At 37.9% G+C, this 27,796-nt stretch overlaps 1 protein-coding gene across 5 annotated transcripts in view; it reads right to left on the bottom strand.

The window, feature by feature from the left end:
- The window catches only part of PLS3 (plastin 3), a 90,405-nt gene that overhangs the window by 19,266 nt on the left and 43,343 nt on the right, over positions 1-27,796 (bottom strand). For all 5 annotated transcript variants that reach the window (XM_082377226.1, XM_082377228.1, XM_082377230.1 and 2 more), the window contains 4 exons: positions 26,201-26,281; positions 8,758-8,921; positions 1,738-1,867; positions 815-947 (listed from right to left, as the gene is read on the bottom strand). In XM_082377226.1, coding sequence (XP_082233352.1) covers positions 815-947; positions 1,738-1,867; positions 8,758-8,921; positions 26,201-26,273 — 500 coding nt within the window. In that variant the 5' untranslated portion in view covers positions 26,274-26,281. The remainder of the gene's footprint in view (positions 1-814; positions 948-1,737; positions 1,868-8,757; positions 8,922-26,200; positions 26,282-27,796) is intronic.

Raw genomic sequence — 27,796 nt, 5'->3', positions numbered from 1 at the left:
TATCCATTCCTCTGTTGATGGACATTTAGGTTGCTTCCATGTCTTGGCTATTGTAAATAGTGCTGCTGTGAACATTGGGGCGCATCTATCTTTTTGACTTACAGTTTTCTCCAGACATATGCCCAGGAGTGGGGCTGCTGGATCATATGGTAACTCTATTTTTAGTTTTTTAAGGAACCTCCGTAGTATTTTCCATAGTGGCTGTACCAATTTACATTCCCACCAACAGTGTAGGAAGGTTCAAAGGGGTCAGTATCTTGATTGCAGCTATTGATACATAGCTACTGAGTGACAGAGTCTGAATAGGAACTGGGCAGACTGATTATGGAGCATGCTCTTAACCACTGTACGCCACTGCCTCAAAAAAGAGTTGCATTCACTGACAAACTGTTGATAATCTTATATCATTTCTGCCAAGACACTGTTGGGTCTGGGGCAGCAGGAGTGACGAATGCATTTTTCAGAAATAAGTAATTGGAGAGTGAAAAGTGATGAGTGGCCTGTTTTTCTCTTTTGGGACCAATGGTACTTGAGAATAAAGAGATGCTGACATAAAAAGTTCAACTAAGTTGTAATGTTTAGCTACTCAGTGATGAGAAGAAATTGGAAGCTGAGAGCTTCTCTAGGAAGAGGTCTCTGGTCTAAATGACTGAGTTTTAGATTCACCTTTAGTGGTACTTTCACGGACAGACCTAGAGATGAAATGGGCAGAACCTAGACAATTTTCAATTCTAGCTATTCCCCGAGATGAATCCGTCAAGCATCCAGAAACAACTATGTCAATTACATGGAAGACTATTTTTGGAAATCTTACCAAAGCACAATTCCATCACCAACAGCTTTGAACAGGTCATCAGTATTTGGGTTCATTGGTATGACATGTCGGCAATCTGGATCATTTTCCAAAGCTTTGTTTATCCAGTTAACGAAAGCATATTTTTCTTCCTCTAAAATTATGTGAAATAAGAAGACATTAGTTCATACTCTAGGTTAAATATTTGACTCTAAAGCCTGAAATAGTTGTTCAGGAGAGCTGTACGTTAATGTTTCACAAGCCTGTTGTTATCCTCTTTGGAAACCCAGACAAGTGAATGCAACACAGTGGCTGTTAGGAGCTATATAAAATAAACAAAAAGAATAGAGCAGGGTTAACTGATCCTTAGAAGTTAGTTACAAAATTCTATTTATAGTTGAGAATCTGCCTGCTAATGCAGGGGACACGGGTTCGAGCCCTGGTCTGGGAAGATCCCACATGCCCCGGAGCAACTGGGCCCGTGAGCCACAGCTACTGAGCCTGCGCGTCTGGAGCCTGTGCTCCCCAATAAGAGAGGCCACGATAGTGAGAGGCCCACGCACCGCGATGAAGAGTGGCCCCCGCTTGCCGCAACTAGAGAAAGCCCTAGCACAGAAACGAAGACCCAACATAGCAATCAATCAATCAATCAATCAATCAATCTTTAAAAAAAAATTCTATTTATATTACTGTAGGGCTCTGCTGTAATAAAGCCTATCTGTGCACGTATTGTATCATGGCTCTTACAAGCTAATAAAGCCGTACAATAAATACCTGTAATGCCTTTATGGGAAGTATTAAGTCCCAAGTCCAAATATAGGTCACAACGACTTCGACTGTATTCTTAATTAGGAGGCAATGTGTTTCTAGAGCCTCTCCTTGACATTATAGCAGGCAACCTACTTAGTTCACTGTGTTCACCTAACACATGTGAAACTATTTACCTGAGTAAGAATGCTGCGTTCCTTCACTGGACAGCTCTGAAGTTCCTCCCAGAGCACAGATCCCTTCTTTCCTGTTGATTGCTTTGCGGAAGGTTTTGGCAATATCGCTGCTTTTTACCTCTTGGAAAATCTATTAACGAAAATATGTTGTTGATTCACAATTTTCAATCAGTCACAACCATAAGCATATTTATCTTCTTTTATACTCTGGTAACCTACATTTTCCCCCATAGGTGATAAGGCAAACTAGGCTTGAGTTTTAAAATGCTAAACAAGTACTTCAATACTGCTACCAAAAATGAAGTGCCAGAAGTCAACTGCACACACTTGTCAAAAACATCAAGCGCCACATGCGTTGAATACGTTTTAAGCCAAAAACTAGTGTAGTTCAAAGGCACAGGTAAATCTGTTAATTTTCTAGAACAAGGAAGGCTTTGTTCCTTTCCTGGAGAGAAACGACTGAAGGCTTCCCCCTTCTTTAAGCATGATTCACAGTGCAAAGAAAGATGAAAATGTTGGGACTTCCCTGGTGGCGCAGTGGTTAAGTATCCGCCTGCCAATGCAGGGGACACGGGTTTGAGCCCTGGTCTGGGAAGATCCCACATGCCGCGGAGCAACTAAGCCCGTGCGCCACAACTACTGAGCCTGCACTCTAGAGCCCACAAGCCACAACTACTGAGCCCGAGAGCCACAACTACTGAAGCCTGTGTGCCCAAAGCCTGTGCTCCGCAACAAGAGAAGCCACTGCAATGAGAAGCCCGCGCACTGCAACGAAGAGTAGCCCCCACTCGCTGCATCTAGAGAAAGCCTGTGCGCAGCAACTAAGACCCAACGCAGACAAAAAAAAAAAAAAAAAAAAAAAAGAATAAACCCAGAAAAGAGGCTTTTCAGTGATCGAGCTTCTTCACAATAAGGCACATGGCTAATGAAATTAACCTGTACATTCTAATTGTACAAAAGCAGGCGGTAACAAAGCAAATTTCATACCCTACTCTAACCGCTTGACTGAATGACTGGACATTCCAAAGGTCTGCCCATACATGTCTGAAATACTGAAACTTACCTAACCTCCAATTTGTTCCTGAGCTACCAATGTGCATGGCTAAATTAGCCACCACCAGAAAAACAAGAGCAAGATGTAGCATTTTCATAAAAACTTCTTTAAAAGGTGTTTAGAACACAATAGACCTATCGAAAGAAACTTACGGCCCTAATGGAAAAGTTGCTGAGCAAACAGAAGATAACCCAAAGGCCTTTAGCATTACCGACAAGTACATACTCACAAACACACCTCAGGAGGGGTAGCCTATGTTTGAAGGTCATAGAACAGGGTCACCGTATTTAGCAGTTCAGGCTGTGTCTATGAGAGCAGGCATGAGTAGAAGCTGAAATCCAGCCCATGCTCCCCTAAGCAGGCCTGGTGTCTTGTGCAAGACTGTGGCAGGCAGAAAGAGGAGTGCCGTTTTACATTTAGTCTCTCCAGGAGAGCATCTTTTTGTAATTAATCAACTGAGACAGACTCTTTTTTTTTTTTTAACATCTTTATTGGAATATAATTGCTTTACAATAGTGTGTTAGTTTCTGCTTTATAACAAAGTGAATCAGTTATACATATACATATGTTCCCATATCTCTTCCCTCTTGCATCTCCCTCCCTCCCAGCCTCCCTATCCCACCCCTCTAGGTGGTCACAAAGCACCGAGCTGATCTCCCTGTGCTATGCGGCTGCTTCCCACTAGCTATCTATTTTACGTTTGGTAGTGTATATATGTCCATGCCACTCTCTCACCCTGTCACATCTTACCCCTCCCCCTCCCCATATCCTCAAGTCCATTCTCTAGTAGGTCTGTGTCTTTATTCCCGTCTTGCCCCTAGATTCTTCATGACCTTTTTTTTTTCCTTAGGTTCCATATATATGTTAGCATACTGTATTTGTTTTTCTCTTTCTGACTTACTTCACCCTGTATGACAGACTCTAACTCCATCCACCTCACTACAAATAACTCCATTTCGTTTCTTTTTATGGCTGAGTAATATTCCATTGTATATATGTGCCACATCTTCTTTATCCATTCATCCGATGATGGACACTTAGGTTGCTTCCATGTCCTGGCTATTGTAAATAGAGCTGCAATGAACATTGTGGTACATGACTCTTTTTGAATTATGGTTTTCTCAGGGTATATGCCCAGTAGTGGGATTGCTGGGTCATATGGTAGTTCTATTTTTAGTTTTTAAGGAACCTCCATACTGTTCTCCATAGTGGCTGTATCAATATACATTCCCACCAACAGTGCAAGAGGGTTCCCTTTTCTCCACACCCTCTCCAGCATTTATTGTTTCTAGATTTTTTGATGATGGCCATTATGACCGGTGTGAGATGATATCTCATTGTAGTTTTGATTTGCATTTCTATAGTGATTAATGATGTTGAGCATTCTTTCATGTGTTTGTTGGCAATCTGTATATCTTCTTTGGAGAAATGTCTATTTAGGTCTTCTGCCCATTTTTGGATTGGGTTGTTTGTTTTTTTGTTATTGAGCTGCATGAGTTGCTTGTAAATTTTGGAGATTAATCCTTTGTCAGTTGCTTCATTTGCAAATATTTTCTCCCATTCTGAGGGTTGTCGAGACAGACTCTTTCTAACTGGTAGGAAAGTTGCTGTAGCCCCATCACAAAGTCATCTTTTCCTGTTACCGTCCTGAAATCCTGGTCTTCCTTGGACTTATAAACCCAATTTTATTTAGGAAAATAGTTAGTAAGCAGTAAGTTTTACAAAATCAAGCTTACTTAATTTCCATAGCTGTGATTTTGTGCTATACCTGTAATTTCAGAGGTAGACTCAGAATGTGTGTGCGCGCATCTATGTCTGTATATGTATATAGACACACACACACTGACTACTCTAAATATTACACACAACCAATGAAATCACTCTTCCTCCTCTCTGGCCATTATACTGACTCCTGTTAAGTATCAATAGTGTGGAACTGACTCATGTACCCTGGGTAATTTCAAATTATTAAAATTATTTTTACTCACACTCTGATTCCACCTGTAATTTCATTTAATTTACCTTACCTTCCAAGCCAAGATTAGACAACAAAATGGTTACTTGGGAATGTAGCATCTTAACTGTGATGCATTTTGTTCCCACAGCTCCCTCTTTGATAACTATATGTATCTGCTCAGTGAAAAAACAATATTTACTATTCTACCTCACTCTGAACTTTACTTCATTTAGATAACACTGTGTAGTAAATTAAAATATAAAATGTGTGCTTCTCCTGACCGAGATACCATAAATCACTGGAACGACAAAAATCTCCAAAATGTGATTGCCTCAAAACTACTGCCCTCAGAATGACATATGCAAAGTTATTTTTCTTATCACGACTATTTTTGCCTTAAGGATCATTAGCTTCTAAAAATTAGGTTGTTTCCATGATCACTATTTCAGCTGAAAAACTTTGTAAACATCATGGAAAAGAGGAATAATACAAATAATAATAACTTTTAAAGAAGAATGTCTACTGTACAATATTCTAACGCAATTACTTACATAGCTCTACTTAAACTCTTGATGCTTGGGAATAACATGTTGAATGCAAAGTTGCAATTAAATGAGTTAATTTTCAGTTGTCTTACAAAAGTTACATGACCTTCCTTTTCTAAATATTTTAAAATAAATTCTTCCAGCCAGGCTCAAATTTTCAGTTTCATAGTATTTTCCTCTGTTCTTTAGATTTAAAAAAATGTTAAAACATAAGTGATAGTTGAAGATTTATGTATCTGTTAAATTGATTCACTACGTGAGAATTTGCATTTTATTTTCTACTTTAGTAAAGAAATCACTCGAGTGGATGATAAAGCAATTTGAGTATAAGCCTTGGCTTAACAAGAATCTCTGAAATCAGAGATAGCACCAGGCCAACTACTGTGCTGGAGAGTTGTCAATGAATCTTTTCAAAGCTGCCCGTGGTGATACTAATGAGCTCGCTGTTTCATGCTGTTTTCCCTCCATGAGGAGGGACTTGCTTTTATCATGTGTGAACAAACTCCTGGTGTACACTGTTCACTCTGGTTCTATACATCTTTTCCAGTCTCTTTTATGAAACGTATATGTTTCTTATTCCTTTCAAAAGTGTCATCACCTTCCTAGATCAGCACTAGTGGCCAAACCAAAGCAATGCAGAGGCACAGGACTTAAGAAGGAAAGATTTTAGAATGAATTGCAAAAAAATACTGACTGGCTTCCAGTGTTTGAGGCTTGTTTCCAACGCAGCAGGTTTGAATTTTTACTTTTCGGGGAATCTGTTGTAGGCCTAAACTTAGTAATAATAGGAAAAGAACACTGCCTTTGTAATAAATAGAAATAACTACCAACAACTAACACCTGTATAGCATTTGCTATATACCGGGTATGGTTCTAAGCACTTTACTTATATGAAGTTACTTAATCCTATGAGGTCGGTAATATTAGTAAAAGTTCTAAAACAGGTCAATAACTTATTCCCATTATGTAAGAGCAAGGTTCTCACTGTGAAAATAAGAGTTTAATGCAGATTTCTCTGCTGAAAGAACTTATCGCCATACCAGTCTTTTTACAGATGAAGTAAAAAAACCCCACTATTACCGCAGAAGTATAAAAATCCAGTAACTTAGTTTTGAAATACTTAGAAGAAATAAGATCAGTTAATATATTTAATTTTAACACGTGAAGCTTACATATAATTTGGGGGCTCTTTTCTGCCATATATATATATTCTCCAAAATTAATATAAACATGTTGTTTGTAGCGTGGTTTGCAATTAACACCTCTTAAGTAGCAATTTAAAATAAAAACCAAAAATCTAACATGCAAGAACATGTTTATTTCTATTTCCTTATGTTAATCCCTGACAGGAATAATGTGCTTCCTCTTTCTCAGATAACTAGGATCTACCCGTATTTTGTCTGACAATTTGTAAGATGTTTCATTGATGACAAGGCAGATGGGAGCGGACAGACATTTGGTTGGTTACATACCCATCTTTCTTTCAGCACAGTCATGGTGGTATCATTCTGAAACTTCAGCTGGGTTATTTTACCGTCCTTCAGATTTCAAATTTCTTGAATAGAAGGGAGGTAACTGGAAAAAGCCACTAGTCCCCTGTGTAATGTTGGGCAAGTCACTTCCTTTTTCAGGAACCCAGGCTTTTTTTTTTAATTTGAAAAATGAAGGAGTATAAACATATTGATTTCTTCCAATTCTAAAATATACATTTTAACCAACAAGGTCCTCATTAGTATTTTATTTTTTAAAAAAATCCCTGGTGATGCCAAAATTATTATGCCTGTTATTCACTTTTTAAGAAAATACTAGGGTAATCACAGCCTTCACTTAAAAGCCACAAACAGCTGTGTGGAATCAGCAACGTTACAAAATATACAAAATTAAATATTTCCCTAAGATGATTTTTCTCAAAGACAATTTCATAACTGTGTCCTTAAAAATACTGGCACACTGCAAATCTTGATTATTTAAGTCTGTTCTTCCTAGTAGATTAAAAAATTCTGAGCAGAAAATTATATCAAAAATATAAGTGATCATAGTTATCTACCACTGTAAGCTGCTTTAAACTCACAATTAAACATGCAGTTACAAGGGAGGCAAGTTATACATCAGAGGACATGCAAGCGCTCATACTGCAAGTCAATTGCAACTTACTATTGAACATAGGATTCGAAACAAAAGGCTTTGGCAATAACTGGAGACAAAAAATGGTGGGGAGGAGATCAGTATTTCAAGAGAAGATGGCAAGAACCATAGCATTATAGTTATGAAATATGTCTACATTTTAAAAAAAGTAACACTCCCCTCCTCCCAGCCACGCCCTGCCCCGCCCCACCCCCAGGCAAATGCTATCAGTTGAGTAGACACCATTACTTAGTCAATTTGCTTCTGGAACTCTCAAGGTGTTCTAAAGGGGTTAATTCTAATCGGAAAAAACATATCAGAATTTCACCTCCTTTACTGAGCTATGGTTACTGATGGGAGTATATGCTATCATTTCAGGTGTCTTGGGGCAAAAACAAACCGTGGAAAAGGATAGGAGCGCTAGGAAGTTTGTGATAAGTATTAGGCACTAATTACCTATCTGCAATATATGTAAGGAATGCCAAATTCGATCTAGTCAAACTCAGCCTTAAATGAATAATAAATAAAAACAATAAAATCTTAAGTGTTCTTAATTGAGGGGAGAGGCAACAGCTATTCTTTAATATATATCTCAAATACTTTGTTAATGAATATGGATGGAAAATGCCATATGTCTAGAAAAATCTTGACCCTGCTAGCTAGCAGCTAAAAGCATTAGGCTTCAATAGTGAGTACCACACATACACTCTCTAAGCACTGAGTATGGAACACTAGGTGCTTGGGGGTAGAAGAATTAAGAAATCAGCCCCTAACCTTGAAGAGTATTTGATGATACTAGAGAAGCAAGAAGAATTTTAAGTGCCTCTTCCAATGGACCGAAAAGATGTGCTTCTAACTTTTAATTATCAAAATCATCATCCTAGGGAAAATGGTACAGTTAAATACTACTACCACAAGAGTAGCAAACATCTTTTTATCAGAAAGTTCAACTCAGGAAGCGTCCAAGACTGTGAGTCAGGGTGTATCATTAAAATTTGGGAGTACACTGTTCCCGATAGAAAAAGCACTTCGAGGATGTCATTCCACACCTTGAAAAATGCCCTTTATTGATGCCCCCAAAGGAGACTGTTCACCTTACACAGTGAGCAGAGCGTTATATCTTTGATTCTGTCAGTGTTCTTTTCTTGATTCTTTTGTTAAGATATTCTAATGGCTAAAAGAATGAACTAAATGTAGTGGGTGGGATGAGAGAAATTTTATTAGTTATAACAGTACTACTATGATATATTTAGGAACTTAATAGGACTTACTACTAAAAGACCCCACAAGACAAAGGAGCAATCATCACTTCTAATAATGGTAGGTTTTCACATACTTACATAAACAAATTCGTCAAAACTTATCTTCCCATCTTTATACCTGTCACCATCCAGCATGAGTTTTTGAATAATTTCTCTCACTTTATATCCCGGTAATGGCATATTAGCTTCCTTGAAAAGCTCATGAAGTTCATAGTCACAGATGAATCCATTGCTCTTGAGATCTTTGTAAAAAGGGAGACCAAGCAAAAATGGAAACAAATTAACCTGTTAGAGTATTTTTCTTCATTTTAGGCTCAGTTCATAAGCTCACCTAAATACAATGTTTTTCTTTCTTATTGTTTGGTACCTAAGGCTGTTTGAAAGGGAAATGCAAATTTTAACTGAAAAGGGCATGGTTTACATCATGTTTTTTATGTTCTAAACAGTGTATAAGTAGCTTTACTTAAAAATAGCATCCCTAATATTAAGAAAGCATAGTTGTTTAACAAAATTATTATTAAATCATAAAGCTGACAGGACTTTAAAAATTAAAGAATTAATAGATTATACACCAATAAAACACTGCCATGGTATAAAACAATTTCTACTGTAGCTATTTAGAAGTTTTATGCCCCTTATTCTCCCCTTAGTCTAATAGAACAGTTTATGAATTAATGCTGATTATATTACACAGCACACCTGAAATTACAATACCATCTTCAGTGCCAATTTTTTCAAGAGTTAATGTAAATAAACGTTAAGCCAAAACAAATATAGAGTTCATAAAAATAAATGCAGTCATGAGTAATGCAAATGTATAAATAACTTCTAAATTTTTGTGCTTTCATAACTTAACACTGTATCTAAGTGCTAATGAGGCTTATTCTGAAACTGTTAAAAATGGGAAAAAAACCTGATCAATGACGAAAAGTTAATTTATTGGAAAAGAGGGCTAATGTCCTGAGGGTTATAATCACTTGGGTATATTTTTTTAGTAAAGAAAGTTGGACTTTCAACAGCAATTTCAAATACTTATTGTTCAAAAATGCTTTTTATTCCTTAGGTCCTCCACTGATTTTCATATATAAATTTAATTATAATAAAGGGAAGCAATCTGAATAGAGAAATGACTCAAGATGACCACAACACCATTCAAGAAAATGTACTATGAAGTTAATCTATTTGATATATTACTGCTTAAAAACTGTACCAGAGGGCTTCCCTGGTGGCGCAGTGGTTGAGAATCTGCCTGCCAATGCAGGGGACACGGGTTTGAGCCCCGGTCTGGGAAGATCCCACATGCCGCGGAGCAACTAGGCCTGTGAGCCACAACTACTGAGCCTGCACGTCTGGAGCCTGTGCTCCACAACAAGAGAGGCCGCAATAGTGAGAGGCCCGCACACCATGATGAAGAGTGGCCCCCGCTTGCCGCAACTAGAGAAAGTCCTCGCACAGAAACGAAGACCCAACACAGCCAAAAATAAATAAATAAAATAAATAAACTTGAAAAAAAAAGGCCACAAGCAAAATTATTAAAAAAAAAAAAAAACCAAAAACTGTACCAGATACTGTTCCTGGGATTGGGGATACTGCAATCAATGAAAGAAAGTCTTGCTGTACAAAAGCTCACATTCTAATGACAACTAATAAGCAAATAACATATAACATAAGGTATGATTATAAACATAATGTAATATGGCATAAGTGCTATGAAGAAAAATAAAGAGGGGTTAGGGGTTAGACTAGGGGCTATTTTGCCCCCCAGGGAATATTCAGAAATGTCTGGAGACATTTTTGATTAGCACACACAGCTGGGGGTGGGGAAGATGCTCCTCGCATCCAGTACATAGATGCCAGGGATGCAGCTAAATATCCTACAATGCATATGACCCCCCTTCCACAGAACTGTGCGGCCCAATACGTCAACGTTGAAGTTGAGGAACCCTGCATTATAGTGACAGGTGGGGATGTGGGTGGTGGTGGGGGTGCTATTTACATAGAATGCTCAAGGACAGCCACTTTGATGAGGTTATATTTGAATGAAGACTTATGTGAGGTAAGAAAGCACATCATATGGCTATCGGGGGGGGGAAATTTTAGGTAGAGCAAACAGCAAATGCCAAGTCTCTGATGTGGAAGAGTGTCTGGTGTGTTTTGGGGACAGCAAAGATCCAGTATGACTTCAGCAGAGTGAGCAAAGGAGAAAATGAGAGATGAGGTCAGGGAACTGATCATAAAAGCTCTTATTCAAAATATTAAATCCCCTGTATGAAACCAATACATTGAAAGCTGATGATATTGTTATGTTTACTTTTAATGAAGTATATGATTTTAGAGTCAAATATTCTTAAACATAGATTACCATATTTTTAATCTATCAATTAAAATATCTATACTTTTAAAGCATCATCACCAAACTACCCAACACTTCTGAAAACCACTAATATTTCCTTTGAGGTAAAGCACTTGATTCCCCTAGGGCACATCTTCAAGTTTTTTTGCTTTGAACTTATAAAAGGCCATACATCAAACACTTGATTAGTAAAGTGTTTATATGCAGAAATCAATCCAGCAACAACATCTGCAGCTGCTAAAAAGAACAAAGTAATCCACGTGGCACTGTGGCAGGATTTTAGCAATTTTTGATGAGTGAAATTCTTGGGTTTCAATACACCTTCTGCTATGCATATACCAGTCTATTTCTCCCATTTTCTTTAAAAAGTTAAAAGAGAGCTCAGTACTACAGAGTTAAGTGTGACAAAGTGAAAGATACACAGCATAGATGAAGGGACACAAGAGAGATTAATAGGACACCGGATCTAATTTCATCTTGGCTACTAATTTGCCCAAGTCATCTCTCCAGATCTTAGTTTTCTCATCTGTAAAAGGAGGGCTTTAGATCAAATGATCTCTAAGGTCCCCTTTTAGCTCAAAAAACTGGAGATAAAAACCATCATACACAGGAAAAATACAGAGCAATAACATTCTGATCACTACTATACCTCAGTATCTAAATACTATATTCCTTCATTTTATGATATCTTTAGAAAAGGAGATAGCTTATTCCTTGCAACTATCAAAACTCTTTCTGAGAGACCTACAAGATGGCAGAAGAGTAAGCCATGGAGATCACCTTCCTCCCCACAAATACATCAGAAATACATCTACATGTGGAACAACTCCTACAGAACACCTACTGAACGCTGGCAGAAGACCTCAGACTTCCCAAAAGGCAAGAAACTCCCCACGTACCTGGGTAGGGCAAAAGAAAAAATAAAAAACAGAGACAAGAGAATAGGGACGGGACCTGCACCACAGGGAGGGAGCTGTGAAGGAGGAAAAATTTCTGCACACTAGGAAGCCCCCTCATTGGCAGGGATGGGAGTGGGGGAGCTTTGGAGCCACGGAGGAGAGCGCAGCAACAGGAGTGTGGAGGGCAAAGCAGAGAGATTCCCGCACAGAGGATCAGTGCCGACCAGCACTCACCAGCCTGAGAGGCCTGTCTGCTCACCCCCCCGGGCGGGCGGGGGCTGGGAGCTGAGGCTCGGGCTTCGGAGGTCAGATCCCAAGGAGAGGACTGGGGTTGGCTGCGTGAACACAGCCTGAAGGGGGCTAGTGCGCCACAGCTAGCTGGGAGGGAGTCCGGGAAAAAGGCTGGACCTGCCTAAGAGGCAAGAGACCATTGTGTCAGGGTGCACGAGGAGAGGGGATACAGAGTGCCACCAAAATGAGCTCCAGAGACGGGTGCGAGCCGCGGCTATCAGCGTGGACCCCAGAGATGGGCATGAGACGCTAAGGCTGCTCCTGCAGCCACCAAGAAGCCTATGAACAAGCACAGGTCACTCTCCACACCTCCCCTCCCGGGAGCCTGTGCAGCCCGCCACTGCCAGGGTCCCGTGATCCAGGAACAACTTCCCCGGGAGAACACACCACGTGCTTCAGGTTGTTGCAATGTCACGCTGGCCTCTGCCGCCGCAGGCTCTCCCCGCATTCCGTACCCCTCCCTCCCCCCGGCCTGAGTGAACCAGAGCCCCCTAATCAGCTGCTACTTTAACCCCGTCCTGTCTGAGCGAAGAACAGACGCCCTCAGGCCACCTACACGCAGAGGCAGGGCCAAATCCAAAGCTGAACCTCAGGAGCTGTGCGAACAAAGAAGAGAAAGGGAAATCTCTCCCAGCAGGCTCAGGAGCAGTGGATTAAATCTCCACAGTCAACTTGATGTACCCTGCATCTGCGGCATACATGAATAGACAACGAATCATCCCAAAATTGAGTCGGTGGACTTTGAGAGCAGTGAAATATATATATGTATTTACTGATTTGGTTGCTCTCTTCCTTTACATATATATATATATATGTGTGTGTGTTTATATTTTCTCTTTTTGTGAGTGTGTATGTGTATGCTTCTTTGTGTGATTTTGTCTGTATAGCTTTGCTTTTACCATTTGTCCTAGGGTACTGTATGTCCGTATTGTTTTTTTTTTTAGGTATAGCTTTTAGCACTTGTTCTCATTGGTGGATTTGTTTTTTGGTTTGGGTGCTCTCTTCTTTCTTTTTTTTTTCTTTTTTTTATTACTTTTTAATTTTTTAAAATTTTTAATAATTATTTTTTATTTTTATTTTAATAACTTTATTTTATTTTTTTCTTTCTTTCTTTTTTTCTCCCTTTTTTTCTGAGCTGTGTGGCTGACAGGGTCTTGGTGCTCCGACCAGGTGTCAGGCCTATGCCTCTGAGGTGGGAGAGCCGAGTTCAGGACATTGGTCCACCAGAGACCTCCCGGCTCCATGTAATATCAAAAGGCGAAAGCCCTCCCAGAGATCTCCATATCAATGCTAAGACCCAGCTCCACTCAACGACCAGTAAGCTACAGTGCTGGACACCCTATGCCAAACAACTAGCAAGACAGGAACACAACCTCACCCATTAGCAGAGAGGCTACCTAAAATCATAATAAGGTCACAGACACCCAAAAACACACCAGCAAACGCGGTCCTGCCCACCAAAAACACAAGACCCAGCCTCATCCACCAGAACAAAGGCACTAGTCCCGTCCACCAGGAAGCCTACACAACCCACTGAACCAACCTTAGCCACTGGGGACAGACACCAAAAACAATGGGAACTACAAACCTGCAGCCTGTGAAAAGGAGACCCCAAATAGTAAGTTAAGCAAAATGAGAAGACAGAGAAACACACAGCAGATGAAGGAGCAAGGTAAAAACCCACCAGACCAAACTAATGAAGAGGAAGTAGGCAGTCTACTGAAAAAGAATTCAGAGTAATGATAGTAAAGATGATCCAAAATCTTGGAAATAGAATGGAGAAAATACAAGAAACGTTTAACAAGGACCTAGAAGAACTAAAGAGCAAACAAACAATGATGACCAGCACAATAAGTGAAATTAAAAATTCTCTAGAAGGAATCAATAGCAGAATAACTGAGGCAGAAGAACGGATAAGTAACCTGGAAGATAAAATAGTGAAAATAACTACTGCAGAGCAGAATAAAGAAAAAAGAATGAAAAGAATAGAGGACAGTCTCAGAGACCTCTGGGACAACATTAAATGCACCAACATTCGAATTATAGGGGTCCCAGAAGAAGAAGAGAAAAAGAAAGGGATTGAGAAAATATTTGAAGAGATTATATTGAAAACTTCCCTAATATGGGAAAGGAAATAGTTAATCAAGTCCAGGAAGCACAGAGAGTCCCATACAGGATAAATCCAAGGAGAAACACGCCAAGACACGTATTAATTAAACTATGAAAAATTCAATACAAAGAAAAAATATTCAAAGCAGCAAGGGAAAAACAACAAATAACATACAAGGGAATCCCCCATAAGGTTAACAGCTGATCTTTCAGCAGAAACTCTGCAAGCCAGAAGGGAGTGGCAGGACATATTTAAAGTGATGAAAGGGAAAAACCTACAACCATGATTACTCTACGCATCAAGGATCTCATTCAGATTCGATGGAGAAATTAAAACCTTTACAGACAAGCAAAAACTAAGAGAATTCAGCACCACCAAACCAGCTTTACAACAAATGCTAAAGGAACTTCTCTAGGCAGGAAACACAGGAGAAGGAAAAGACCTACAATAACAAACCCAAAACAATTAAGAAAATGGTAATAGGAACATATGTATTGATAATTACCTTAAATGTAAATGGATTAAATGCTCCAATCAAAAGACATAGACTGGCTGATTGGATACAAAAACAAGACGCATATATATGCTGTCTACAAGGGACCCACTTCAGACCTAGGGACACATACAGACTGAAAGTGAGGGGACGGAAAAAGATATTCCATGCAAATGGAAATCAAAAGGAAGCTGGAGCAGCAATTCTCATATCAGACAAATAGACTTTAAAATAAAGACTATTACAAGAGACAAAGAAGGACACTACATAATGATCAAGGGATCAATCCAAGAAGAAGATATAACAATTGTAAATATTTATGCACCCAACATAGGAGCACCTCAATACATAAGGCAAATACTAACATCCATAAAAGGGGAAATTGACATTAACACAATCATAGTGGGGGATTTTAATACCCCACTTTCACCAATGGACAGATCATCCAAAATGAAAATAAATAAGGAAACACAAGCTTTAAATGGTACATTAAACAAGATGGACTTAATTGATATTTTTAGGACATTCCATCCAAAAACAACAGAATACACCTTCTTCTCAAGTGCTCAGGGAACATTCTCCAGCATAGATCATAACTTGGGTCACAAATCAAGTCTTGGTAAATTTAAGAAAACTGAAATCGTATCAAGCATCTTTTCCAACCACAACGCTATGAGACTAGATATCAATTGCAGGAAAAAATCTGTAAAAAATACAAACACATGGAAGCTAAACAATACACTACTTAATAACCAAGAGATCACTGAAGAAATCAAAGAGGAAATCAAAAAATACCTAGAAACAAATGACAATGAAAACACGACGACCCAAAACCTATGAGATGCAGCAAAAGCAGTTCTAAGAGGGAAGGTTATAGCAACACAATCCTACCTCGAAACAAAAAACATCTCAAATAAACAACCTAACCTTACAGCTAAAGCCATTAGAGAAAGAAGAACAAAAAATACGAAAGTTAGCAGAAGGAATGAAATCATAAAGATCAGATCAGAAATAAATGAAAAAGAAATGAAGGAAACAATAGCAAATATCAATAAAGCTAAAAGCTGGTTCTTTGAGAAGATAAACAAAATTGATAAACCATTAGCCAGACTCATCAAGAAAAAAAGGGAGAAGACTCAAATCAATAGAATTAGAAATGAAAAGGAGAAGTAACAACTGACACTGCAGAAATACAAAGGATCATGAGAGATTACTACAAGCAACTCTATGCCAATAAAATGGACAACCTGGAAGAAATGGACAAATTCTTAGAAAAGCACAACCTTCTGAGACTGAACCAGAAAGAAATAGAAAATATGAACAGTCCAATCACAAGCACTGAAACTGAGACTGTGATTAAAAATCTTCCAACAAACAAAAGCCCAGGACCAGACGGCTTCACAGGAGAATTCTATCAAACATTTAGAGAAGAGCTAACACCTATTCTTCTCAAACTCGCCCAAAACATAGCAGAGGGAGGAACACTCCCAAACTCATTCTACAAGGCCACCATCAGTCTGATACCAAAACCAGACAAAGATGTCACAAAGAAAGAAAACTACAGGCCAATATCACTGTTGAACACAGATGCAAAAATCCTCAACCAAATACTAGCAAACAGAATCCAACAGCACATTAAAAGGATCATACACCATGATCAAGTGGGTTTTATCCCAGGAATGCAAGGATTCTTCAATATACGCAAATCAATCAATGTGATATACCATATTAATAAACTGAAAGATAAAAAGCATATGATCATTTCAATAGATGCAGAAAAAGCTTTCGACAAAATTCAACACCCATTTATGATAAAAACCCTCCAGAAAGTAGGCATAGAGGGAACTTTCCTCAACATAATAAAGGCCATATATGACAAACCCACAGCCAACATCATTCTCAATGGTGAAAAACTGAAACCTTTTCCACTAAGATCAGGAACAAGACAAGGTTGCCCACTCTCACCATTATTATTCAACATAGTTTTGGAAGTTTTAGCCACAGCAATCAGAGAAGAAAAAGAAATAAAGGGAATCCAAATTGGAAAAGAAGAAGTAAAGCTGTCACTGTTTGCAGATGACATGATAGTATACATAGAGAATCCTAAAGATGCTACCAGAAAACTACTAGAGCAAATCAATGAATTTGGTAAAGTAGCAGGATACAAAATTAAGGCACAGAAATCTCTTGCATTCCTATACCCTAATGATGAAAAATCTGAAAGAGAAATTAAGGAAACACTGCCGTATACCATTGCAACAAAAAGAATAAAATACCTAGGAATAAACCTACCTAAGGAGACAAAAGACCTGTATGCAGAAAACTATAAGACACTGATGAAAGAAATTAAAGATGATACAAACAGATGGAGAGATACACCATGTTCTTGGATTGGAAGAACCAACATTGTGAAAATGACTATACTACCCAAAACAATATACAGATTCTATGCAATCCCTATCAAACTACCAAGGGCATTTTTCACAGAACTAGAAGAAAAAATCGCACAATTTGTATGGAAACACAAAAGACCCCAAATAGCCACAGTAATCTTGAGAAAGAAAAACGGAGCTGGAGGAATCAGGCTTCCGGACTTCGGACTATACTACAAAGCTACAGTAATCAAGACAGTATGGTACTGGCACAAAAACAGAAATATAGATCAATGGAACAGGACAGAAAGCTCAGAGATAAACCCATGCACATATGGTCATCTTATCTTTGAGGAAGGAGGCAAGAATATACAATGGAGAAAAGACAGCCTCTTCAATAAGTGGTGCTGGGAAAACTGGACAGGTACATGTAAAAGAATGAAATTAGACACTCCCTAACACCACACACAAAAATAAACTCAAAATGGATTAAAGACCTAAATGTAAAGCCAGACACTATCAAACTCTTAGAGGAAAATATAGGCAGAACACTCTATGACATAAATCACAGCAAGATCCTTTTTGACCCAGCTCCTAGAGAAATGGAAATAAAAACAAAAATAAATCAACGGGACCTAATGAAACTTAAAAGCTTTTGCACAGCAAAGGAAACCATAAACAAGACGAAAAGACAACCCACAGAATGGGAGAAAATATTTGCAAATGAAGTAACTGACAAAAGATTAATCTCCAAAATTTCCAAGCATCTCATGCAGCTCCATATCAAAAAAACAAACAACCCAATCCAAAAATGGGCAGAAGACCTAAACAGACATTTCTCCAAGGAAGATATACAGATTGCCAACAAACACATGAAGGAATGCTCAACATCATTAACCATTAGAGAAATGCAAATCAAAACCACAATGAGGTATCACCTCACACCAGTCAGAATGGCCATCATCAAAAACTCTACAAACAATAAATGTTGGAGAGGATGTGGAGAAAAGGGAACCCTCTTGCACTGTTGGTGGGAATGTAAATTGATACAGCCACTATGGAGAACAGTATGGAGGTTCCTTAAAAAACTAAAAATAGAACTACCATACAACCCAGCAATCCCACTACTGGGCATATATCCTGAGAAAACCAGAATTCAGAAACAGTCATGTACCACAATGTTCACTGCAGCTCTATTTACAACAGCCAGGACATGGAAGCAACCTAAGTGTCCATCGACAGATGAATGGATAAAGAAGATGTGGCACATATATACAATGGAATATTACTCAGCCATAAAAAAAACGAAATTGAGTTATTTGTAGTGAGGTGGATGGACGTAGAGACTGTCATACTGAGTGAAGTAAGTCAGAAAGAGAAAAACAAGTCTTGTATGCTAACACATATACATGGAATCTAAAAAAAAGAAATGGTTCTGAAGAACCTAGGGGCAGGACAGGAATAAAGACGCAGACGTAGAGAATGGATCTGAGGACACGGGGAGGGGGAAGAGTAAGCTGGGACGAAGTGAGAGAGTGGCATGGACGTATATACACTACCAAATGTAAAATAGATAGCTAGTGGGAAGCAGCCGCATAGCACAGGGAGATCAGCTCGGTGCTTTGCGACCACCTAGAGGGGTGGCATAGGGAGGGTGGGAGGGAGACGCAAGAGGGAGGAGATATGGGGATATATGTATAGCTGATTCACTTTGTTATAAAGCAGAAACTAACACACCATTGTAAAGCAATTATACTCCAATAAAGATGTTAAAAAAAATGAGTTACCAAGAAGAAAATTAAATTAAAAAAAAAAACTGTTTCCACGCCAGCAATTTCTGATAGAAAGATATTTTTAAATGTATTCTACTTTTCTCTGACTTCTGAAATGACATATCTGAGCAAAATTTAAGCATGTTATTTACTCCAGTTTAGAGCTAGAGTGTTGTTCTTTTTGTATTCTCAGGGATACAACAGAAGTGGAAGGTAGAGATGTTTAAAAATAAATATTGGAGAACTATAATGAATTCAGGGCTACATGAAACTGATAAAGGCCCTGAGAGTCTAGTCTATCTGGCAGTTTCTTTGCTTTAGGTAGAAGAGAGGTACAGGCAATGGGGGAACTACCACTTGTGTGCACCCTCTCTGAAATAACCTCTCTTGAGCATTAATTAGAAGCTCACTGATGTGATTAAAAGATGCCAGGAAGTAGCCACCCTAAAATATAACTAACATAAAATAACCATATGTGGAAATACCATTTTGAAGTAAGTATAGTAGTAACAGATGCTTTTAGTAATGGACAGGAACGTTTTAAAGGGCGGTTGGAGGAATAAGAATTTGTCATTACCTGACAATCTTATGAGACTGTAAATCTCTTGATGAAGATTCTTCTAAACCTTTTTATCTCCCACCCCAATATGTAGCACAGTACCTTGTATAGAATAATCAGAGGGAAAAATAATTTTTGTAGAATCATTGATCCTCAAGTATTTTTTAGTTAATTTTTATTGGAGTACAGTTGCTTTACAATGATGTATTAGTTTCTGCTGTACAGCAAAGTGAATCAGTTATACATATACATATATCCACCCTTTTTTAGATTCTGTTCCCATATAGGTCACAGTACTCATTACAGAGTATTGAGTAGAGTTCCCTGTGCCATACAGTAGGTTCTTATTAGGATCCTCAAGTATTAAACCAGGAAAAGAATGCTCTAATCTAATGAGCATTTAAAAAACAGAACTAAGCAAACAACAATGACCAAAAAATGCAGAAATAGCACTGAAAAACTGAATGGCAATTCATCAGGAAACCCTGAGGACAGAAATATCTCTTAAATAACATTCAATCTCATTCCCTTTGTTCTAATTCTGTCCCCACCCAGCAGCCTTCACATCTGTAATTTGGTTTTCTAAGTGAACACACCCACCAAGGAGTCTCCAAGTAGACTACCAGTGATGGCCGTCAGGTCAGGACCTCTCTCTCGTTCTAAATGTAGAAACCTGCTTTGACTTTATTAAGAAATACCTGTGCATTTGTATAGCAGGAGTCAACCTCCAGAGCAAACTGAGTACCTACTCTGTGGCAGGCACAGCGCTAGACACCAAAGATACAGAATTAATCAGACAGAATCTGTGGCTCTTACTTGAAACTGTGGCTTCAAAATACTTATAAAAATTTGGAGTCACTTTGAATCTCTTTCCTGTATCTTTCCTGATATGGGAAAAGAATCATTGACCATGTGTCATCTACTTTTACATATTTGTAAAGTTTTATCTACTCTGTTTCTCCATATTTTTAACAGCAGATCTGGCTTGTAATACCTCCCGAGATCAAAGGCATTTTAGTGTTAGTACTAGTAAATTACTGCAAGGTTTTCTTAGAGTCCCTAAATCATACCTTTTGAAGAAAACAATTTTAATTTCAATAAGGCAGAGGGAGCCTAAAAAGGCAGCTTGCAATTAATTTTGGAAAATCTCCCAGCTGCTAAAGTACTTGAAAGACAAAACAGGGTGCAATTATTTTAAAAGAGTTTTATGCTAATTTTATTTCCAATCCCCAGCCAAAACACACACACACACACACACACACACACACACACACACACACACACCCTTAAACAATATCAGAGATCTAATGTGCTGTGCTTCGGAAGGCTAGAATATGTGACAGCACAAAGGCATTTTAGAAAGCTTCCCCCTCTTCAGTGACGTTATTAACCAGGAGCTCGAGACTATGTTTGATGGTGAACTTTTCCTATTCTGAGTTTTGACATAAACATGAGAATTTAATAACAAATGGACCCCAAAACACAGCTCTAGATTGAAAGCAGTTTTAACAGCTGGAAATCACAACCTCCTGGCATGATGGCAGTCCTTTATTTTCTCATTAAAGCTGCCAGTATTCTGAAGGCCCTTTCTGGCTCATTTGCCCCTTCTGGCTCATTTGCCCCTTCCTTGTTAACTACAGATTGGTGTGGGGTGGAACAGGTTCTGCATTTCGAAGACTCTTCTGTTCCAGCATCATATTTTCGACCACCCGATAAAGTAGATATTATCATACAGCCTGTATTATCTACAGCATTCTCAATGTTTCTGCAAACACAGGTCTCAACTGTCCGGTTCAGAAAATATGGTCAGTGTGGGCAGACACTGACGGGCTGCAGGCAAAAAGAAGAAACTCCACCTACCCAATGAACAAAGTTCCCGCATGGAGTCCAGAGTTGAACTTCAAGAAATGGATCAAGTGTTCTATTTTTAAAGAAAGATAGCTATACTTGAAAAAAAAAATCACTAAGACACTCCCAGTGCTGTACCAGAGATGCCAGTGTCTCAGTATCTTTCAAACTGGCTGCTGAATTCATCAGAAAGGAACCAAATGTTTTTAACAACAGATCCTCTCTGTCTGTCTGTCTCTATGATGACACATGTAGGTTCACATCTGCATTGTTTTGAAAGAAACCTCATTATGCTCTCTTACCAAGTATTATTTTAGATGCCAGTTAACTCTCCCAAAACCCTCCCCCCAAGTAACCTTAAAGTAAATAAACTTATTATACAGCCATGTTCCTGCAGAAGTTTGAATCACACCAAGAATGCATATCCTTAAAAGGAAATGTTTTCCCTCCCCTTGCATCCTGTTATTTAAGCTATTTTAAGTACTTGTCTGGAGAAAGCTGAGCCAGAATTCAAGTGGTTTTGATTTTAGCTGCTGTTTTACACTGCCCATGTCCAGGTGGTATGTGGTACAATCTATCACTTCAAATGCATCTTTTGGGGGTGCTACTTTGTCTTATAAATCTGACAGTGAGAAAGACCGGGATTTCCCTTGACCCCTGGGTTTTGTGTGTAACTGTGTGTTGCTTTATTCATCCTTGAATCTGTTAAATCTAGTGTCTTTCTTTATAAACAGGTCACGTATGTGTGTCCTCATCTGCAACACATATGCAACCTCTTTACAAACCCACTACGGACAGTACTCATTAGGACTTAAAGAAGAAAACCAATCAAGTGCAGATGCACATCCTTTCAGAAAAGCTGTGTTTAAAAGTTCCATTTAGTTTAACCAATATATTCCACAAATTTTTTGCACTAAAAAAATGACAAAAGGAATCTATATATTTAACAATAATGGATTTAAACACACACACACACACGATCCTGATTGCCTATGAAAGCACACAAAATATTAATTTAAAAGACTCAGCCAAAAGACTTGTGCAGAAGAATTTAGATTATATTCCACCCTCAGATCTAAGCAATAAAGTCGAGCTTTCATTAGGCATTAAAACTTTAGAAAAGGCAGCTGCTAAACATCTCCAGATGCTTAAACACGGGTTTTGCCTTTCACAGCTTATACCTTTTGAGGTAGCTCATTCCAGCGAATACATATAAGAGGCAGTTTAATGAGTCCCAGCTAAGGATAGAATAGAGGTCGCTACCAAAGAGTTCATCCTAATAGTGGATCCCCAAAGGTGGAGGTCAATTACAGTTGAAGGCTGGACAAGGTTAGAGGTCTGAGACCAGGCAATCAAAAATGCTGTCTATCAATTGTTTTCCAACTCAAAATTTCCAGCAGTTTGGCCATCGTTTTCCACCTGCTGCCACTTCCCCACTTAAAAAATACACACACCCACACGAGCGCATTCTCGCACACCCCCAATCTGTGCTCCTATCTTCCACACAGTCAAAACATGGTTTTCAGACTATCCTGAGACCTTCATTTCTAATATTCCATCAATAATTAACCAGATGGCACAGTGAAAGAGCACTGGTTTATTTTTTTTTTTGGTTGGGCTGTAGTTTTAATTTTTTAAGCCATAATTAAACAAATATGCACTGGTGCCGTCTTATTGAATACTAAAAGTAAATTAAAAGAAACCACCATGCTTTTTGCGGCATCATCCTGATGTGGTTTTTATATACTAGAGAATATCAAGTAATTTGAAATAACTCAACTTCCTGAGATGAGAAAATCTGGTACAGCTACAATCACCATAACCAAAAATTTTTGTCTTAGTTTGGTGGGCAGCCTCAAAGGAATATACCCACACTCTTCCTAGTCATTTATGAAACCCCATTATTTTATTTCAAAAGTGCTGAATTCCTATTTGGAAAAAAAACCTGAGCGGCTATTGCTTAGGAGAGAAAAAAGCGTTTGCAGGACTAAAGACAATCTGAGAAGATCTACATTACATGAATTTATCTTTATGACAAGGCATCATTCAAATGACCTTTAGCTTCCATAACAAGATTAAAGTCCCAGAGTGTAAAAGACATTTTCTCCTTGGTAAAATATTTACTTCCTAAGTGTTCTGAAAAGTTTTATTTATTCTTCTTTAGAATGAACTTATACAGCATTGCAGCATTTTAAATTAAAACAGAAACATTATGAGGTAGGAAAAAATGAGAGCCAAGGCTTCTGCTATCCCAGTGGAAAATACTGGAAACAAATGTTGAGAAAACGAAAATAATTAAATGAAAATATACTGCTTGGAACTTAACACTAAGCAGGTGCAGAAAGTGAGTGAAAGGAGAATTGTAAATCTTAATACTCGATTTTTATTGCTAGTAAAGAGAGTTTCAAAGCACTATTAATTGATTGAACAAAACCCATGATTAGTGGTAATTACAGAGATTTTCTCCACACACTATTATTTTGCTGAATTTCTAAAGAGATAATCAAGGCTATTATTTTTAATAGATGGGAAAAATCATATAATGATTTCCATACTGTGTCACAATTGAACTGAGACAAAGTAGTCCTCCCTCCCCTCCCCTCCCCATAAGAAAGAACTGTCAGGAAAATAGGTTATAGAGCTTGTTTTTAAAATCAAGTTTCCCTGAATGAAAAAAAAAAAAGGATTTCCATAACACCTTTGACAGTTGCCTAAGGGCTCTGCAAATAAGAATAACTAAAAACTACAAATATTTTAAAGGAAAATCAAAAGATTCAGCTGGGTCTTTAAACACTTTTCTAAAAGACAGACTATACACAAGCATATTAAAAATATGCTGAAAAATATAAATTTTATGTGTTACATTGTAATGGCCAAAGCCTTCAGAATAAATTCTGCCATGATGAAAATCTTCATAACAAAGACCGCTTGTGATAATGACAAAGTCCCAGTACATGAAAAGACTACCTATAATTCCTTGGAACTCAATCAATTAACTATTTATGTATTGAAAACCTAACGTGTGCAACAGTAAGCTAGATACTGAGGGGGAATACAAAATAATAATATGTGGAACAGACAGAAATTTTGGACTCCAGAATCCCTATTTACAGCATATAGAGTAATGAGTCTACATATCATAGAAATACATGCCTGGTAGGGCTTCGATAAGACACACGGCTCAATCTCCCGCCTTTGGGAAGGTGTTTGCCTACCCTAAACCCTCCAAGATGTATGATTTAAAGTAAGACAGTAGTTCCACAATGACCCTTTCTTGCAGTCCAAGCTCTAATTGATCTCTCAGTTCAATTTAGCCCTGTTTCCTCCTTGGAGATAACTGGTCAATCCTCTTTATATCATTAAGCTTTAAAAGAGCAATTAAGCTCTTTTACTGATAAAAGTATCCCAGTGCCATCAGGTAAGCCATATTCAAATTAGCTTTAATTTTTAAAAAATATTGCACACAAATATTTCCAAGATGCTGCACATGAGAACAAGGCTTGTATTCAACAATAAACATTGATTTGAGGAGGTGAGGCCTTGCAGGTTAAGCAATAGCAATAAGGTCCCCACCCCAAAATCCTATTCATAAAAAAAACAAATCAGGCTGTCCCAAACACTGAAAGATGAATATAAATAAAACAGAAGGCTTGAAGGAAACAATTATGATAAGAACAATTTCTACAGAATAATGTGATTTAAAAAGTCTTGCAGCCAAGAATTCACCTGCTGTTTTTTCATGATCAATCTATATTAAACTGAGTAGTACACTTCTTCCAGTAAGTGATATATATGCCAAGTTAATTGACTGCCTTTTTTTCGTACACACACACACACACAATAGTGTTAGATCCAGGACTTATTTTTTCCTAGTTAGAATTCTGATGGGATTATGAATAGTCACGCTGGCTGGGGGAGTCATTATTTTTCCCAAGGCATGTTGTTATTACTAAATGACTTCATAGAAAATGTTGCTCATAAATGTATGGGAATAGGGATGTGTATTTCCTCACTTTTCACTGATGGGGTTCCCAACACAGGTCAAAGAGTAGATTCTGATTTAAATAACAAATCATTTTGATTTAACTTCATACCCTTTAATCAAGGAGATACCAAATAGTATTAGTCTCCCTCTCAAAGCACATGTTGACTCATGTGAGCACACACATCAATAATCAGGTCTTACCTTGTTTTCTCATTATCTTCACTGACTTGACCTGAGCACTGAAATTTCGAATGTAAATACTATAAATTGCTTCCATAGCTGCTGAATTCGAAGACATGTTATGTGATGTTTAAGGATAAACCAAGTGGCATGCTAATCCCTCCCATCTTATACTGATGCTAATTCAATTTAAGAAGGTCGAACAGTGTGCATTCTCCAAAGGCACATAAGATCCATGAAAAAGGCAGGAAAGCCACGCTAATTAGGGAAAGGTAAAACATCATCTAATGGTTCTTAACATCTTCAGGGGTCACCTGGCCCTTTAAGAATATGGTGAAAGCTCCAAATCCTCTCCTCAGAAAAATATGATACACAAAATACGATAACAACACAAAATTTGTCTAAAAATTTCAGGAGCCACAGCAGCCCCCAGTTAAAGACTGGGACCCTGGACTAAAAACCTTTGACCATATTAGATACTAGATATAATTAGCAATAACACAGTTTAAAGTGTAGCTTCTAAAACTTTATTCCATTGGTTTTAACTACCTTGCCCTAAGTTTCACGATTAACCATTCATATAACTTTTCAGAGAAATAACTTTGATTAGTACCAAATAAAGATTGCTTTACTATAGTTACTCTACAAAAAACACTTACCGACTTTTGCAAAGGCCTCTTTGAGTTCATCAAGCTCATCTTTGGAAATCTGAGTGGTAGCCATCTCATCCATTTAAAGATCTAAAGAGAAACCAGAAGGGTTTAAGACTTTAAACAGAAACAGAGTCATAGATACAGAGAACAGGTAGTTGCCAGAGGGGAGGGGGGAGGGGGAGGAAAGAAATGTGAGGGAGCTTAAGAGGTACAAACTTCCAATTATAAATTGGAAAATAAATAAGTCACAGGTATGAAATGTACAGTGTGGGGAACATAGTTAATAACTATGTAATATCTTTGTGTGGTGACACATGACAACTAGACTTATCATGGTGATCAGTTTGAAATGTACAGAAGTATCGAATCACCATGTTGAGTAACAGGAACTAACAGTGCTGTGGGTCAATTATACTTCAAAAACAAACTCATAGAAAAAGAGATCAGATTTGCGGTTACCAGAGGCAGAGGTAAGGGGAGGGGGAATTGGATGAAGGTGATCAAAAGGTACAAACTTCCAGCGATAAGATAAATAAGTACTAGGGATGTAATGTACAACACGACAAATATAATTAAAACTGCTGTGTGTTATATATGAAAGTTGTTAAGAGAGGAAATCCTAAGAGTTCTCATCACAAGGAAAACAATTTTTTTCTACTTCTTTTATTTTGTATCTATATGAGATAATGCATGTTTACTAAATTTATTATGATAATTATTTCATGATGTATAGAAATCAAATCATTTTGCTGTTCACCTTAAATTTTATACAGTGCTGTGTGTCAATTATATCTCAATGAAACTGGAAGAAAAACATTTTTTAAGACTTAAAAAAATTTTGTGATGATTATAAGCACTCCTGCAAACTCTGATTTTAGGGATAATTTAGACTTTCTAGAAATGCAAACTACTAAAAACATCTGAATAGGTCCCCATATTTCTAGCTACAGCCATAATAAAGAAAACAAACAAATGAGAACTTATCATTTACCAAAAGTTATTCAGAAAAAAATACTTGTGAATCTTCCTTTCAAGGACAAAATCTTACATTATGTTCAAAGAATGTAAGGAAGGGGAAGGTACCGAGCAATGACAGAAATTCTTGGTTATATGTGCCAAAACTAAGTCAAAATTATGTGACCAAAGATTTGTGTAAAATATAACTTTTTGGGGGCTTCCCTGGCGGTCCAGTAGTTAGGACTCCACGCTTCCACTTCAGGGGGCACGGGTTCGATCCCTGATTGGGGAACTAATATCCCGAATGCCATGTGGTGTGGCCAGTAAATAAATAAATGAATGAATAAATGTTAAAAAAAACCTAACTTTTTCATTTAGCATTTATGTATCTATCTTACTGGCTATTTCCATTTTTCCCATCTTTATTGAGATATGTGACATATAATACTGTGTAAGTTTAAGGTGTATATCATAATGATTTGATATACATATATATTGCAAAGTGATTACCACAATAAAAGTTAACACATCTATCACCTCACATAGTTATCACCATTTTTTCCATTTATATATCACCATTTCCATATATCACCATTTTTTTCCGTTAAGCCATTTAAAAATCTTTCACTGTGAAAAAACTGATTT

The sequence above is a fragment of the Balaenoptera borealis genome (genome assembly GCF_965194805.1).
Source record: "Balaenoptera borealis genome assembly, chromosome: X".
Taxonomy (NCBI): Eukaryota; Metazoa; Chordata; class Mammalia; order Artiodactyla; family Balaenopteridae; genus Balaenoptera; species Balaenoptera borealis.
The sequence above is the reverse complement of the archived record's forward strand: the minus strand, read 5'-3'. Positions and strand labels throughout refer to the sequence as shown.